The sequence below is a fragment of the Coptis chinensis genome, chromosome 1 (genome assembly GCF_015680905.1).
Source record: "Coptis chinensis isolate HL-2020 chromosome 1, ASM1568090v1, whole genome shotgun sequence".
In the NCBI taxonomy this organism is placed as follows: domain Eukaryota; kingdom Viridiplantae; phylum Streptophyta; class Magnoliopsida; order Ranunculales; family Ranunculaceae; genus Coptis; species Coptis chinensis.
The window spans coordinates 50,396,845-50,412,217 of record NC_141456.1 but is presented as its reverse complement, the minus strand read 5'-3'; the positions used below and the strand labels follow the sequence as shown (position 1 = coordinate 50,412,217).

At 35.3% G+C, this 15,373-nt stretch overlaps 1 protein-coding gene across 1 annotated transcript; it reads left to right on the top strand.

Annotated features, from left to right (window-relative positions):
• The first annotated feature begins 892 nt into the window (after positions 1 to 892).
• On the top strand, positions 893 to 9,457 carry LOC147524422 (Transcription factor jumonji (jmj) family protein / zinc finger (C5HC2 type) family protein). The gene is made up of 11 exons (XM_086603151.1): positions 893 to 1,073; positions 1,984 to 2,353; positions 3,190 to 3,346; positions 3,426 to 3,645; positions 5,484 to 5,537; positions 5,638 to 5,717; positions 5,830 to 6,107; positions 6,219 to 6,620; positions 6,709 to 7,007; positions 7,102 to 7,314; positions 8,644 to 9,457. The coding sequence occupies exons 1-11, from the start codon at positions 1,071 to 1,073 to the stop codon at positions 9,049 to 9,051; spliced, it is 2,484 nt and encodes an 827-aa protein (XP_086459277.1). The 5' UTR covers positions 893 to 1,070; the 3' UTR covers positions 9,052 to 9,457.
• The last annotated feature ends 5,916 nt before the right edge of the window (positions 9,458 to 15,373 follow it).

Sequence of the window (15,373 nt, the reverse complement as noted above, 5' to 3'; positions counted from 1 at the left end):
TAAACCCTAAATACTCTACGTTCTTCACTTGTAACTAAAAAAGAACATGTTCTTCTTTTTTTTATTTTAAAAAAAGTGTTATTGATTTCTTCTTTCAAAAGAACGAGAACCAAAAAGACGTTGTTATTTATTATTTTTAATTTTTTTTTACTTTTATTAGAAATATTCTAAATTAATTTGGGAGATATTATTGGTTTGAGGGGGTTATTGGGGTATGACAAAAACTTAAGTTACTAATGGGTACAAGAGTATTTTTATGAGTGTGTCCAAAATCACCGGTGTGTAATGTCGCTTTGCCCGGCAAGCTGGGAAGCGGTAATGGCCTCGTTATGCCCTTTTCACAAATTTTGTCTCTTTCTACTTTTAACCTTCGGCAACTTTAATTGTTCTCTCTCTTAACCACGTGTCTGATACAAACGTGCAAAGCACGTGCTCAAGAGTCTAAGTAGATAAATAAAAGCAGTTAGTCAGTTACCACCAAAAAGAAAAAGAAAAAAATCTACAGCACGTTCCAATATCCCGCCAACCGTAACAATGATTTGTTACTTGAGGGTAATATCGTCATTGACTTTCTGAAATGAACTAAAAAAGAAACTGAAAACGGAAAAGTTGCTTTGGAAAACGCGTAATATTCTGCCGGCGTTTGGTTGAACCACCTAACAACTACCGCTTTCCCTCACACTTTCTTTCTCTCTCCTCTCTCTTTTAATTTTTTTTAAAAAATTAAAACAAAATAAAAGGAAATATTCCAAATTTCTTTCCTTTTCCAAATAAGTAAACTTCCTTAAAAACTATAAATAACCGCCCTTATTTCCCTTTTCCCGGTTTTCCAAGCCATTTTATTTTTCCATCCCCTTCTTCGTTTGGATCTCGTGCTCTCCTTTCCCTCTCTCCGAAATTTTCGCTCTCCTCTATAAAAGAAAGAAAAAAAAAACTCACATCTCGTCCTCGATATTCCGTTTGGATCTCGTGGTTGTGGAATGTGGTTTCGATCTTTGCTTGTTTTCTTCTAAGGGTTTCTTTTTTTCTTTTTTTATCTGGCAAATATTACGGAATTTGGAGAGCATGAGATGGTGCGTGATATTTTCTTTCTTTTCTCTCTCTCTCTCTCTTTTTTTTTTTTTTTTTAATTAAGTTTACATGCAATTCTTTTTTCCTTTGTTGTTTTAGGTAATAATTAAATGAGTATTTGAGATAATGTATTATTTTGGGTTTTAAGGGAAGACCTAAACGGTATCTGTAAAGTATGAATATTGTTTGGTGGTTGGTGGTGGGAATTTATATTGTTTTGCAGAATCATGTTGAGAACATGTTTGGTTTGTTTAAATTTTGAAGGGTTTGCATGCTAGGGTTTGTTTCTTAATATAGAAAAATGTTTTTGATCCATTGACTTGATCTTTTATTGTGTTAATAATGATGATCTTTAATTTGTTATTATTTTTCTTGAATGTGGATCTTTTATGGAATACATGGTTTGTTTTTTCTAGGTTTGACTGAAAAGGCAGGAGGTTTGACTGAAATTAGAGTTAGTTATAAGTCATGATTTTTTTTACAATTTTGACATGCATGTGATACTGGTTTTGGATTTATAGTGAGAATGTATTATGTTGAGTAAATGAGTTTGTTGTTTGCAATGGGAATTAAATTTGTTTTGTGGATAGAACACAATGAAGTTGGAATTTTTCGTTGAGGGTTGCAAAATTAGGTTTGTTAGGCCTGTTTCTTGAAGAAAATGTGATGATCCTTTGACTGGAACTTGGATTTTGTGTAATTGGAGCAGTTTTGTAATCATGCATTTTGTTGATGAATATAACCCTGAAGAAAACACATTTTTATTTTTTGACATTTTCGACATGTGCGCCATTTTTAGTCTGTTTTGTTCTTTATACTGTTATTCTCGATGATTTGCAGTCCATTTTCGTTCACGATATCATGGTTTACTATAGTGTTAATTTTTATAGTTTGGGTTTGTGTTGTCTACAGGTGGAAGGAAGGGTATGTTCATCTAGAGAGACTAGGAGGTCTCTTGAAATTTTGAAGTGTAAAAGGGTTCGACGAATGAATCCAACTGCTGTTCCTGTAGTTGCCAATGCTAGGAATAAGATGACCACAAGTGGAGGGGATGGTTTAAAACCTGCATCATGTGCCCCTAGATTGTCTGATTTATGTGCTCAACCAAATGGTTCTCATAAAAAGGATGACTTTCCAAGAAGTAAGGTTCACAAGTTTGGCTCTGCCGATCTAGAATGGACTGATAAAATTCCAGAATGCCCTACATACTATCCAACGAAGGAGGAGTTTGAAGATCCTTTAGTATATTTGCAAAAGATTGCTCCCAGTGCTTCAAAATATGGTATGCAGTTTGAGTTTGAGTTTTTCTTCTTTTTAATTATGTTTGGGGTGCTCAATATTGTGATATAACTGTATTTGTGGAAAGAATTTCACTGTATGTAGAACTTAATTTTCAAAAGTGACTAATTAATGTTCAAACCTCTTGTTTTGATTTTGTTGATTTGTTCTTACTGTTTAGAAGAGAGACTACTGTGTTAAGCAATTGTATCCAGTAACACGTTTTGCACATTTAAAAGAACCAAAATGATGTTCCTACCTGCGTGTCATAGAATAATATAGTCTTTCATCATTATGAGAGCAGGCATGTCCCTCATTTCCGTCTTTTAGTAAAACTGGGGTAGCACACTCGTCACTTTATAATGTACGAACTGTCTGACAAATCTTTAACTGAACGCGACTAGTAATTTCAAAATAATTATAGAAAATTCTCTACTTTAAAGTCATGTGACTGTTTATAGAACATATTATATTTGTGGATTTGTATACTATTATGTTAAAATTTAGCTGCTGACCATTCTTAATTTTAGATTACCTGTCGGATGATTTGTACTTGTGCTGTATTTTGAGACCAGTACCTCTGTACCGGTACCAATACCTCTGCAACAGAGGTTGAACCATAATGCTTTGTTTCAAGAGTTAATTACTTTGCTGTTTGTAAAGTTGGTAGATTATCCACTGTTACCTTTCTGTCTCCATTCGTTTGTTATTCCTTTGTAGAATTTTCAGCAAGTGATTTTCTTTTCTTAATTTCTTTTTTAAGCTGGCTCCTTATGTAATGTTTACATGTTTAGTCATTAGATGTGTTTATAACTGGTACTAAATTTAGTTAAAATTTAGGTATATGCAAGATTGTTTCCCCTTTGAGTGCTTCAGTTCCTGCTGGTGTTGTACTGATGAAGGAGAAAGCTAGCTTTAAATTTACAACTAGAGTGCAACCTCTGCGGCTTGCAGAATGGGACCTGGATGATAAAGTTACCTTTTTCATGAGTGGAAGGTTTGTGTACTTCAAAATGGTGATAATACTCTTTCTAATTATATTCTGGATTTTTTAAGTATCTGTGTGTTTTTTTCAGAAATTATACTTTACGTGATTTCGAGAAAATGGCAAACAAGGTTTTTGCACGGAGATATTCTAGTGCTGGATGTCTTCCAGCCACTTATTTGGAAAAGGAATTTTGGCTTGAAATAGCAGGTGGCAAGACAGAAACTGTTGAGTATGCGTGTGATGTTGATGGTAGTGCCTTCTCATCTTCTCCGAAAGATCAACTTGGGAAAAGCAAATGGAACTTGAAGGTGTTGATTTTATTTTTTATTTTATTGTTTTTTTCTTTTTGGCTATCCTTTTTTTTGGACATGAATTCTGTCTTTAGTGGCTCGTTTATTTTACAGTCATGTATTTAGCACCGTTTTGATTACTAATGTTTTCAGTGTTGGTACATTTGTCCAAGTTGTTTCTTCAACTTTGGGTTAAATTTTTTAGTGTATGTTACTCTTTGGTCAATGTATCCGAGTAATTTAAACGGGTTACTGGTTTATGCTTGTCTTTTATTTTTTTTCACATCTTTCTCTCATGATCATCTTTCTTAATCCTGCTTCTCCATTTTTTTTTAACATGATAGCAAAGTGGTTTGGCATCACTGTAAGTGAGTATGCAGTGGGACCATTTGATGGTCTGAGAGTGAGATAATAATCTGGAAGACATGGACTCCTGACTAATGTTTAGTTTGGGGGATAGTATTAACATATTAACTGTTTGACTTTTATTGAGTAATCATGAGTTATATTGCTACAAGGTTTAATTGTGATCGTCTTATAGTTTGATACAAATTCGTGGTCATATGACATGTGTAGAGTGTCTTATTTCTATGGTTGGGAAATTAAAATGGCATGTTCAGTAGCTCTAATGTTGCTTTTTGTCATATATAATAAAAAATAATATTTTTAAATCACTTACCATGTATGTTGTTATCTATGCAAAGACCAACCTTAAGTCTTGACCAGTAGGCCATTTCACACCTTATTTCTTTTGATTGAATTAAGAACAAACTATCTTCCCATAATTTCACACCTTATTTCTTTTGATTGAATTAAGAACAAACTATCTTCCCATCAGTGAGAGAAACCTGTTACTGGTTTATTGTTGATTGTTACTGTTTTATTGTTGAGTAATAATATGTTACAGGAACTCAGCTTCCTTGAGGTCCGCCCTAACAAATGTATTTACTCTCATCTTTGGCCTGCTTCGTTTTTTTTGAGTTTCTCCACGTTTCAACTTTAAATTCCCGACAAGGAATTTTAATTGGCCTGCCCCACTTAGTATCAAACTATTTCAATGAACATTTCCTAATCAAACTGCTGTTCTCATCATTTTATCAAAACTGCTGCTCTCATATTATCAAACTATTATAATTAACTTTTCCTAATCAAACTATTGCTCTCATTTCAAAATATTTACCCATTCCAGGCTTACTTTATCAGTTATTCATCTCACTATTGTAGCCTCCTCATCTTTGCTACCCTTGCCTTCCAGTTAGATTGATAATTGCTAGGGACATGGTACTCCAGAACCACCACTTATATACAAACAGCAACCATTTTGCTCTAAAGGTAGTTCATAGTCTTCACTTGAGGTAGCTGCTCAGATACTCTCGTTTAAACATATGGTTCAATTTTAAACTCGACTAGAATTTCAACTCAATGCTTTCTTTGAAAGAAACGTAATTTGTAGAAGACTAAACATGTACTTGGTACGAAATGGTATATTTATAATGGTAAAAAAGCTACATAAAGGATTAGATATTATTATTTCCTATATTTGTATCAAATAAAATGAATGAGTTGTCTTACCTGTAATTATTATGGTATAGAATGAAATATATGAACTTTGATGTATTTGACATTAAGCATATTTCATAGAGGGGATGATAATGGTTCATATTAGCATGTGATACAATTGCATTACTGCTTATTGTTGTGTATGTGGTAGTTCTTTGGGTTATTAGTTTATTACTAATGGAAATGTTAATTTTGGTGTATATTTCCCTATACAGATATGAATTAATGTCTGAGAGAAATACTTAATTGATTCAAGTATATTCTTTTTAATTTACTTGTGCGTGTTTATTTTTCAGACTCTTTCTCGGTTGCCCAACTCAGTCTTGCGTCTTTTGGGAAACGCAATCCCGGTATGAGATGTTAAAATTTCCCTACTTGGCTCTGGTGGCTCTCTTTTTTGCTCTTTTCATGTTTTCTGAGGCATTGTTGTCTCTTTCTTTTTCAATTCAGGGAGTAACCGATCCTATGCTTTACATTGGTATGCTTTTCAGTATGTTTGCATGGCATGTGGAAGATCACTACTTGTACAGGTATCATGTAGTTGCCACTTAAGTATCGTTAGTTAATATCATATTTTCTTGTTCTGCTGATTGTGAATTTTCTTTGTTTTTTTTTTTTTTTTTTTTTCCTGTTATTTGCCAGCATAAATTACCATCATTGTGGAGCATCAAAAACTTGGTATGGGATTCCTGGTCATTCAGCTCTTCAGTTTGAAAAGGTCGTTCAGGAGCATGTATACACTCATGATATATTATCAGCTGAAGGAGAGGATGGTGCATTTGACATATTATTGGGAAAAACAACCATATTTCCTCCCAATATCTTATTAGAACATGATGTACCTGTCTACAGGGCTGTACAAAAGCCCGGGGAGTTTGTCATCACCTTTCCTCGAGCATATCATGCAGGATTCAGTCATGGTATACTGATCTTATATTTTAATGTTTCTGTCATGCACATTCAATACATTATCTTCTGATAAATAGAAAATATCAAAACCTTTTAACTCAGTTTCTATTTCTACAACACAGGTTTTAATTGTGGAGAGGCAGTTAATTTTGCAATTGGTGATTGGTTTCCACTGGGGGCTGCGGCTAGTCAACGTTATTCCCTACTTAATAGAGTACCACTTCTTCCTCATGAAGAGCTTCTCTGTAAAGAAGCAATGCTTCTTTCCAAAAGTTTAGTTTCCAAACATGAAGGTCAAAAGACTTTGCCAGGGGATGTAGTTTCTCACCGTTGCATCAAGGTTTCTTTTGTGAACCTAATGAGGTTTCAGCACCGTGCTCGCTGGTCATTAACCAAATTAAAAGGGTGTGCTAGTGTTTCTGCAAATTCTCAGGGAACTGTACTCTGTGGTTTTTGCAAACGAGATTGTTATGTGGCTCATATTAAATGCAACTGTTATGCGCATCCTATCTGCTTTCTTCACGGTATACACATCTCATTAAATGCTTCAGTGTAAACTTCTTTACCGTTTAGTTGCTTTACTGATCCTATTTCCATCTTTGTGCAATTCAGAAAGGGAATTACAGGAATGTCCATGTCAGAATAGTTGTGCTATCTATTCAAGGGAAGACATTTCTGAAATGGAGGCTGTAGCACAGAAGTTTGAGCAGGAGAACGAGATAATAGAGGAAGTTAAAAAGCTTGTTCAGTGCAGAGATGATTTGTACATGCAGTCAAAGTTCACATACGCCAAGGATGTCTACAGTCCTTACTGTGAGATAAAGTTTGAGCAAAGGTGTGAAACTGCGAACAATTCTTCCAACTGTTCAGCATCAACTCTATCAAATGTTAGGTCTTCTCTTCCCATCGATGTAAGCATAGACTTTTGTACCATGAACGTGGCTTCACTGTCTATATAGCTAAATTGTTGTAAATGTGAATTTCTGACTGAATTTCGTGATGCAGGGGCCTTTTGATCTAAATGTTCCTGCCAATGGTTCTGAGGAGCCTTCAGTCAATATCTGTGGATTGCCAAAATCCCCTCCAGAATCAAACAATTGCTTGAATAAGTGTCAATACAGTGACGATTCAGATTCAGAAATTTTCAGGGTTAAACGTAGATCTTCTATGAGAGTAGATAAAAGAATCTTGAGCAATGGGACGACTTCAGAACAGCAGGTATTTTATCAGCTTGAAATTGTTATCCACTTCTCCTTGTGGTAAACTTTTGTCTTTCTTGTTAATTTGCTTTCCTTTTGTATATTTATGCCTGCATCATTGTACATATGAGTTTGTTGTTCCACATTGTGAATTACGTTGGTAATATATAAATTTCTGCTTGTCTTTCATCTTCTTCGACGTTTGTTGGAATTACCTTTAAACACAGAACAACTTAATGAAGAAAGTGTTTATCTTTGACAGCCCTTTGAAGGCTTTTGATTCCCATCTTTTTGCCCTAATTACTGCCTACATGTGGGAATTGATATATGGAATCCCTTATTTAATTCCAGATACTCTTCACCTTTTGTGATTCTCTTGAATTTCTGTTTTCTATCTGATTGTTTTGTGTGATTTTGACATTCTAAAATGTTACATTATTATTTAATATATGTAGCCGCTGCACTTATTTCCATTTGGTTTTGGTCTATATGTAGCCGTTACAGTCTGGCCAAGTCGCCTAAGTAATCCACATCATCCCATTAAGTTGACCCACATGTTTGTCATATTAAAATTTCCACGAGTGTTAAGCTTATTGTCCTACATCAGTAATTAAAAGTGTTGCAACATAGTATATAGCATCCTGGGGCTGCTCCACTTTTAGTTGGTTTTGTGTTGGATGCTCCAAATTTAAGATGGTACGCTGATATATTTAGTCCTACACCGGGAATCTAAACCTTTGCATAAAATTTATAACATTGTGGGATCCTCCACTCTTAAGTGTTCAGTTTTGTGTTGGATTCTGCAACTCTAAGAGCAGGCTATTGTGGCTGTTGAGATATACTTCCACGGTGGGGGCATTTGTAAGAAACCCTACATTATAAGTAAAATCCTGGGTCCGCTCCACTGGTCAATTTTGTTGTTTTGAGTTTGATGCTCAATCTGTGTTGGTGGATGGCGGCTGGATGTTGTTTATGAGCCAATATTTTTGACCATGTATTAGCTTGTACAAACTTTTCTTTGGCATGGCATGGAATTGGCAATTTCTTTGTGCAATAAGGAAAGTTTGAATAAGGTCGTCATATGTATGGAAGTGAGTTCACTGGCCTTACTAGCAAATTTCTGATGTAGAAGCTACATAGGACTTTTATTATTTCATTACTTCTTGGCTCCTTTTGAGGTCAATAACATACAAATAATCTAGGTTCTCAGCTGAAAAATGAAACTTGTGGTTCTAACTGGTGTTTCTTAATTTCTTCTTGATTCTTTTGATTGGTTTCTGAAGTTCCGACTTTGTTAGCTTATTCCGGCTTTATTTTGATTCTCTTAATGAAGGGTTGTTCTTTACAGGGGCTTAAACGGTTGAAGAAAATACAAGCAGAAGGAAGAGATGGGTGGTTTTCGTCGGCAAATGGCTGTATGATGAACAAGTTGGATCAAATAAAAAATCACATTCCTAGTGTTCATTCTAAAGAAGTGGCAATTTCTGCTAAAATGGACAGGTCCTGTGGAAGAAATAGTACTTCTCTAGCAATTAAGTGCAAAGGTACAAACTCTAATGTGCATATCAAGAAGGATGCTACGAGGGACCAAAGCAGAAAGCAAAACTCTGTCAGAAAAGTGTCCTCTGTTGAGAGTGGACCAAAACGTCTGAAAGTCAGAGGTCCAACATTTCCCACTGGTTTAAGAAGTAGGTTGCCTAATACTGACGAGAAATCTGGGCTTATCCGAGCTTTGGGAATGCCTTCTACGGCCTGACTTTGCTAACATCATCTCAAGTGGGTTTCTAACTATAGGGAAAGCTAAAATTTGACTCTGGGAGCAACAAAAATTAACAGAGTATCTTTAGGATTGAGAAAATCTGATTCTTTGTGCCTGCCTCAAATTGAGGAAATGGGCATGGTTGGATACTTGGGTTCTCGGCCAGGATTTTTTTGTCCATCTTTGGCAGGGGAACATGCCTGCAGGTAAAGCAAATTTGTTGGGTAGATTACAAAATTTGTATATTAGTTGATCGGTCAATTCTTGTTGGCAAAGTGGGAATTCCCACTGTGTCAGAAAGGTCATTGCTGCTTCCCTTCTAATGTTCTTTATTCTTTTATCACCATTGATACCTGTAGATCAGATCATTGAAATAAAAAGTAAGAGAAATTCCCTTTCTCCATTTATTGTGCTGTTCTTTGTCATTATGAACGCTTATTTACGATTTTATTTGTTGACTCATTGCTGTATTTATCGTGGTTACCAATACTGCAAGGATTTTCTGGACTTCTCGTGTTCTTCTACTGTGCATACGGAAGATAAAAATTCCCACCAGATCAGGGGGGTAGTGGAGAATTGACTTCGTCAATGTTAAATCATTCGCGCTGCACGTTTTGAACTCATGTCTTGACGTGTGGTCCATAGTCTTAAAAGTCAAGAGTGTTGAAGTCAAATATTGCGTGTTATGTATATTCCAGTTGGCACGTCGACAGTTTTAGGAAAATATTATTTCCAAAACTGGTCATCTATTTGGTTTTTGTCCTTATATTGTGAAAATCTGAGTTTAGACTTTTAGAGCATCCCCAATGGGCAGTGGTTGTCATATATGACTTGCCAGGTAGGCAGTCATATCTGTTTGTTTTTTTTTTCGATATTATGAGTCATATCTGAGTATAACCCAAAAACCCAGCAACAAAAACTAGAGCTCCAACCAATAGTGAAACTTGATATTAGCTAGAGTATTTCCAATGCAAGCAACATATTGTTGCCTCCACATAGGTGTCACATAGAACTATTTCCCCTCAAAGTGTCACAAGGCGTTGCCTAATGCAAAGTGCAAATGTGTCTTTAAAATTCGGACGTAAAGTTTTATTCTATTTGAAAGTAAAAACCGAAAAAATATCGAAAAGAAATACGCCGGAATGAAACATCCCGACCGATTAAAAAAAACATCCATGACCGCATCCCGCCCGATTAAAAAAAACATCCATGACCGCATCTCCCCACCGCCATCAATCCCATCGCCGCATCCACGACCCCATCATCAATCCAAAAAATCAAACTGAACAAAAAAAAAAACAGACTACAACTCCACCACCAATCATCATCTCCACAACCCCATCTCCATCAATCCAATCACTGTCTCCACAACCCCATTCGAACCAGCTCTCTCTCTTCCCTGACGCAGCATCACGTGTGTTGCACCCTCCACCACCGACGACTTCCACCAATCCTACACCACCTTCTCTCTCCACCATAGTTTGCAGCACCACCATCTCCTTCAATCTCCACCACCATTGCCATGTATAGGTTTGCCACCACCATCTCTTACCTTCACCTCGACTAGTAAAACCCTCACTCCATTCTCCACCAATCCTCCACCACCATCGCAACATTCGATTCCCACCACCATTACCTTCCACCATTAAGTCTCCCACCTTCAACTAACCATGTTCTCAATTTGCTAAAACACCACTTCCCTAATCCTTTACACACACGAAGCAGAAGAAGAAAAAAAAACTTGATGGTTTGTTGTTATTCCTTGTTGGTTTTGTAGGTTTTGGTTTAGGTTTTTGTTAGCTGCTCATGGTTGTTTGTTGGATTTGATGGAATTGGGTTTCATTTGATTTTGGGTTTGTTAGAGCATAAGGTGTCGTCATCATGCTCTCTCAGAAAAGGGCATGTCCATTGCCTCTTCCGTGAGTTTGACAAGTGCAGAAATGGGGTTAATGGTGGTGGTGACAGCGGCTTCGCGGTTTCGTACATTGAAACTCATATTAAGAAGCAACACTTGAGTAGCTAGGGAGATATAGATAGACAACGGTATAAAATCAAGGACTTAGGTTTATATTTATCCCTTTTTAACTTCTTGAAAACGATGAACAAATGGATATGTGGCCAATGTCTCAGCATGCATGCCCTATCTATACCATGTCGTCATTCAGAAGGCATCACAAAACCACTAGAAAATACTGATAATGGTGAGCTGGGATGTCTTATTGTTAGTACACTAGAACCACCACCCATTCCTAAGACCATACAACTTGCACTCTCATTGCAGGGAGGCACTAGTGTTACCCCAAAGCCTCTTGTTGTGGTTCTCTATCTTGATGAGAGACTGTACTACTTGATAGGGCATTCCGTACACATTATCGTACTGTGAAAGGTATACCACTTGGTTGTCGTCTGACCTTTTCTAGTGCATTGAAATATGTTATATGGGATATTACAACTGATCTTAGTTCAGTTATTCCATGGATTTCTCCTTCTTCCGTGTTGCATTCTACAAGTTTTTTCAACCACATAATCGTCAAGAATGTCGATCTGGTATTAGGAAACACCTTTAGCATAAACAAATTCTCCATGCTTTGACGACATGGAATGAACCTGGTAGATTGTTTCGCCTCTTAGATTAGGTAGTAGAGCCTCCTTCAGTCCAGCCACCCAAGAAATCCATTTCCACTAAGAATGTGCGTCGATGCTTACAGAAAGTTGCTGATGGACATTTTGCTGCATCGGTAAAAGCTTTGTCAACATCAGGGGTTGCTGATGATGTTATTATATAGTGCTGGCTGGTTTTTATGAGTTGAAGTTCATCCTAAATCTTAAGATGGGAAAAATGGTTGATGACTAAAAACAAGAACTTCTTTAACTTTTCTCATTCATAGTTCTAGAAATAAAGGGTATTGAAAAACAAGTTGTTTAGGAAAGGAAAAACATTGAAGTTGGATGCTTGGATTGAAAATATGAAATGAAAGGAGAGGAAAGGAGATGACTTTCTTAACAAGTCACACTCATTTGATGTCTTAAAATGAGTGTAATTTGTTTTCTTTGATTTAAATGACAAGGAAAGTTTAGAAACAAGTTTGATTGAAATGATAAGATTGAAAACAAGTATTGAATGCAATGAAGAACTTGAAAATAAAGGAAAACAATAAGATTGAAATAAAAGAAAATAACAAAGCAAGAAAATAAATTGCAATAATATAAATCTATCTAAAAAAGCATGATAAAATGATCTCAATTCTTTGGTTGTCAAACCAAGAATTGGATAATGTTTTCTCTCTACACTTTTTGCTTTTATACTCATACTTTTACATTACAGATTTGCCCTTTCCCTATAGATTTAAGACACCTCACACAATTGTTTTTTACTTTTCCTTTTTGCTTTATGTTTTTTGTTTTCCTCTTTCTTCTTGAGCAAGCTAGGGTTTGAATAAGACTACTTTTGAGATAAAACCATCATCTTTAGTCTTTTGAGCTAAGGACAGGATCTTCAGTCTTTCGGTTTTGAGTCCTTGACTATTGACCGTTGACTTTGACTTTGACTTTTCAACACTTCCTTGTATAAGCTAGAGTCTTCATAACAAGCATTAATAGAGCTCCTTTTGGCGCTAAAATGCATATTTTACGATAAGTGGTCTGAAATGGCCTGGAACCTGCAGAAGGTAGTAAAAGCTATGAGTTGTCTGTTTATTAAGCGTAAGACTAGTTATAATGCAGTAATGTAAAGGGATAAATATGCACATTTGGGGTCTGATCAACAACCCCCAAACAACATTTTGCTTGTCTTCAAGCAAAGATTAGAGAGAAAAACTAAGATCACAAATGTGTGATTTATTATCCAAATCTCGTTTCACGGAGTGCAATTGCATTCACTATATGCAACAAGGCCTGAAACCACTAGGAATTCCCTAGTGGATGAGCTGAAACCTCGTGAGAGTTTTCCAGAGAAGGTACTCACAAACTTCCTCTATCTAGTACAAAGGGTCTTGTCTCCTTACTTATTCTCAGAAGTCTATACATCTCATTAGTGGTGAATAAGGACAAGCTCCTTTAAACTTAGCATAACATATGTACAGTAATTAAATGATCTAAAGATAAATGCGCAAACATAAGCAATGAAATGCAAAAGCAGAGTTGTTTCTGAAACTTTTGAAGAGCGTCCTTAAGGTAGGTTCTCACATGGATGTGTTAAAACACAAACTCTCTGATAAATTCACTCAAGTTTCATTCTCTCAAATGCAACGGGCATTTATATTCCTCAGATACACGAATGACGTCCAAAGAAAATCGGGGTTGATTGATCACAATTGCCACTTACTATCACACTATCCTATTCCTACTCGAGCTAGAGGTCTTTTATTAGAAAATGGAAGGGAAAACAAAATCTGATAAGTTAAGAAATCGGGTCTTCGTGATACTTATAACTAGAGAAGAACCTCGTTTTGTTCTTTGCCTTCGAATTATGATTAATTTTTTAGCCCTTTGGCTTTGTGACTCTATAAGATTTTGATTTTTGGGAGTTCTAACTTTGCTTTCGTTTATTTTGATATCAACTCCTTTTGATTTTGAATTTTTGGGAGATTCGATTTTTTTTTACTCCTTTACTTTTGATGGAGTTTTGGTTTTTGAGGGGTCGTTCTTTTCTTTTCTTTCTTTTCGAAGCAACAAACTGATCTGTTTTTGTACAAGCTCTTCTCATATCTTTTTTTGATACTCATCCTATTCTCAACTCGTAAGTTGGGTAAGTTTTTTATTGTGTGTTGTAATAGGTGAGGAATTGATGGCGAAGAATAAAAAGGTTTTTAGAAGTTTTTGAAGGCTAAAAAAGGGGTAACTAGAGGAAAAATATTTTTTCGAGTTTTTAACGTTTATTTGGCTATATCGATCCAAAAAGGGCCTAAATTTTCTTATAGGATATGATGTGGTGATCTTTCTATCCGGGCATTTTTTGTGTCATCACTCAATAATCATTCGGATTAGGCTTTTGGATAGATTCTTACAGGATATGAAACTTAATTTTTCTAACCTTGGTATCGAAAACTCACTGCTATATATAGTCAAATGCTTATGCATGCCATTCACGAAAAGATGCAGAAACTATTATACATATATTAGTCTAAGTTCGAAGAAAGAATCCTTACTCTATTGCTATAATGAGATTTCTAAACTATTTATTCATCATAGAAAAAGGAAATAAGACTTTTAATACTAAACAAAAAAATATTTTTGGTCTTTTTGAAAAAAAATTTAGGAAAGAAGGAAATATACTAATATAAGAAATGTCTAGTTTTTGCAAAATATTACTATACCACCCCTAAATAGTAATATGTTTTGTCCTCAAAGTATGAAGAGATAAAGAAAGAGATTACCATAGAAACATGAGCAAACACGGTTGTACACCTGTATTCTGTTATTCATGTTGAAAATATACTATCCCCAAACAAGTTTGGAGCATGGGTTGTTAGATATAGAATGAGAGATACACGGATTATCTAAATAGTAAGTTACGTAATTATTATATATTAGGTATATTAGTATATGTTTACTATGAAATTTTTGGGGGTTTTATTTATTTATGAAAACATTTGTAATGCAAAAAAATTGGAATTTTTGGCATGATGCATATATACTACTGATCAGTTCCCAAATGTGTGTTTTATTACCTTTACATTACTGCATTACATCCCCTTTTACGCATAATAAACAGACAACTCATAGTTTTTACTGTCTTTTGCAAGTTACAGGCCATTTCAGACCACTTATCATAAAAGATGCATTTTAGCGTCAAAATGAGCTTTATTAAAGCTTCTTATGAAGACTCAAGCTTCTATGAAAAAGTTCTAAAAAAGTTAAAGTCAAAGGTCAAAAGTCAAGGACTCAAACCCAGAAGACTGAATGTCATGTCCTTAACTCAAAAGACTGGAGATAGATGGCTTTGTCACAAAATAAAACTTGCTTCAAAACCTTGCTTGCTCAAGAAGAAAGAGAAAAAACAAAAGGAAAAAGGAAAAAAGAAAAGTAAAAAGCAAAGGAGAGAGGTGTCTTGATTGTAGAGGGAGAGGGCAAATCAGTTATTGTAAAAGTAGGAGTATAAAAGCAAAAAGTAGGGAAATAAAGCATTATCCAATTTTTGGTTTGACAACCCAAAAATTGAGATCAATTTTATCATGCTTTCTTAGGTATATTTACATTTTTTTGTATTGTTATTTCCTTATTTCAATCTATCTTGTTTTGTTGTTTTGTTGTTTTGATTTCATTTCAATACTTGTTTCAAATCCTTGTTTTCAATATTTTCATTCCAATCACTTGTCTC

Excerpts from the sequence above, each read along its gene's own strand:
- LOC147524422 (XM_086603151.1), top strand. Across the intron at positions 3,347-3,425 it reads ACCTTTTTCATGAGTGGAAG|AAATTATACTTTACGTGATT; the intron begins GTTTGTGTACTT and ends TGTTTTTTTCAG. Across the intron at positions 7,315-8,643 it reads GGACGACTTCAGAACAGCAG|GGGCTTAAACGGTTGAAGAA; the intron begins GTATTTTATCAG and ends TGTTCTTTACAG.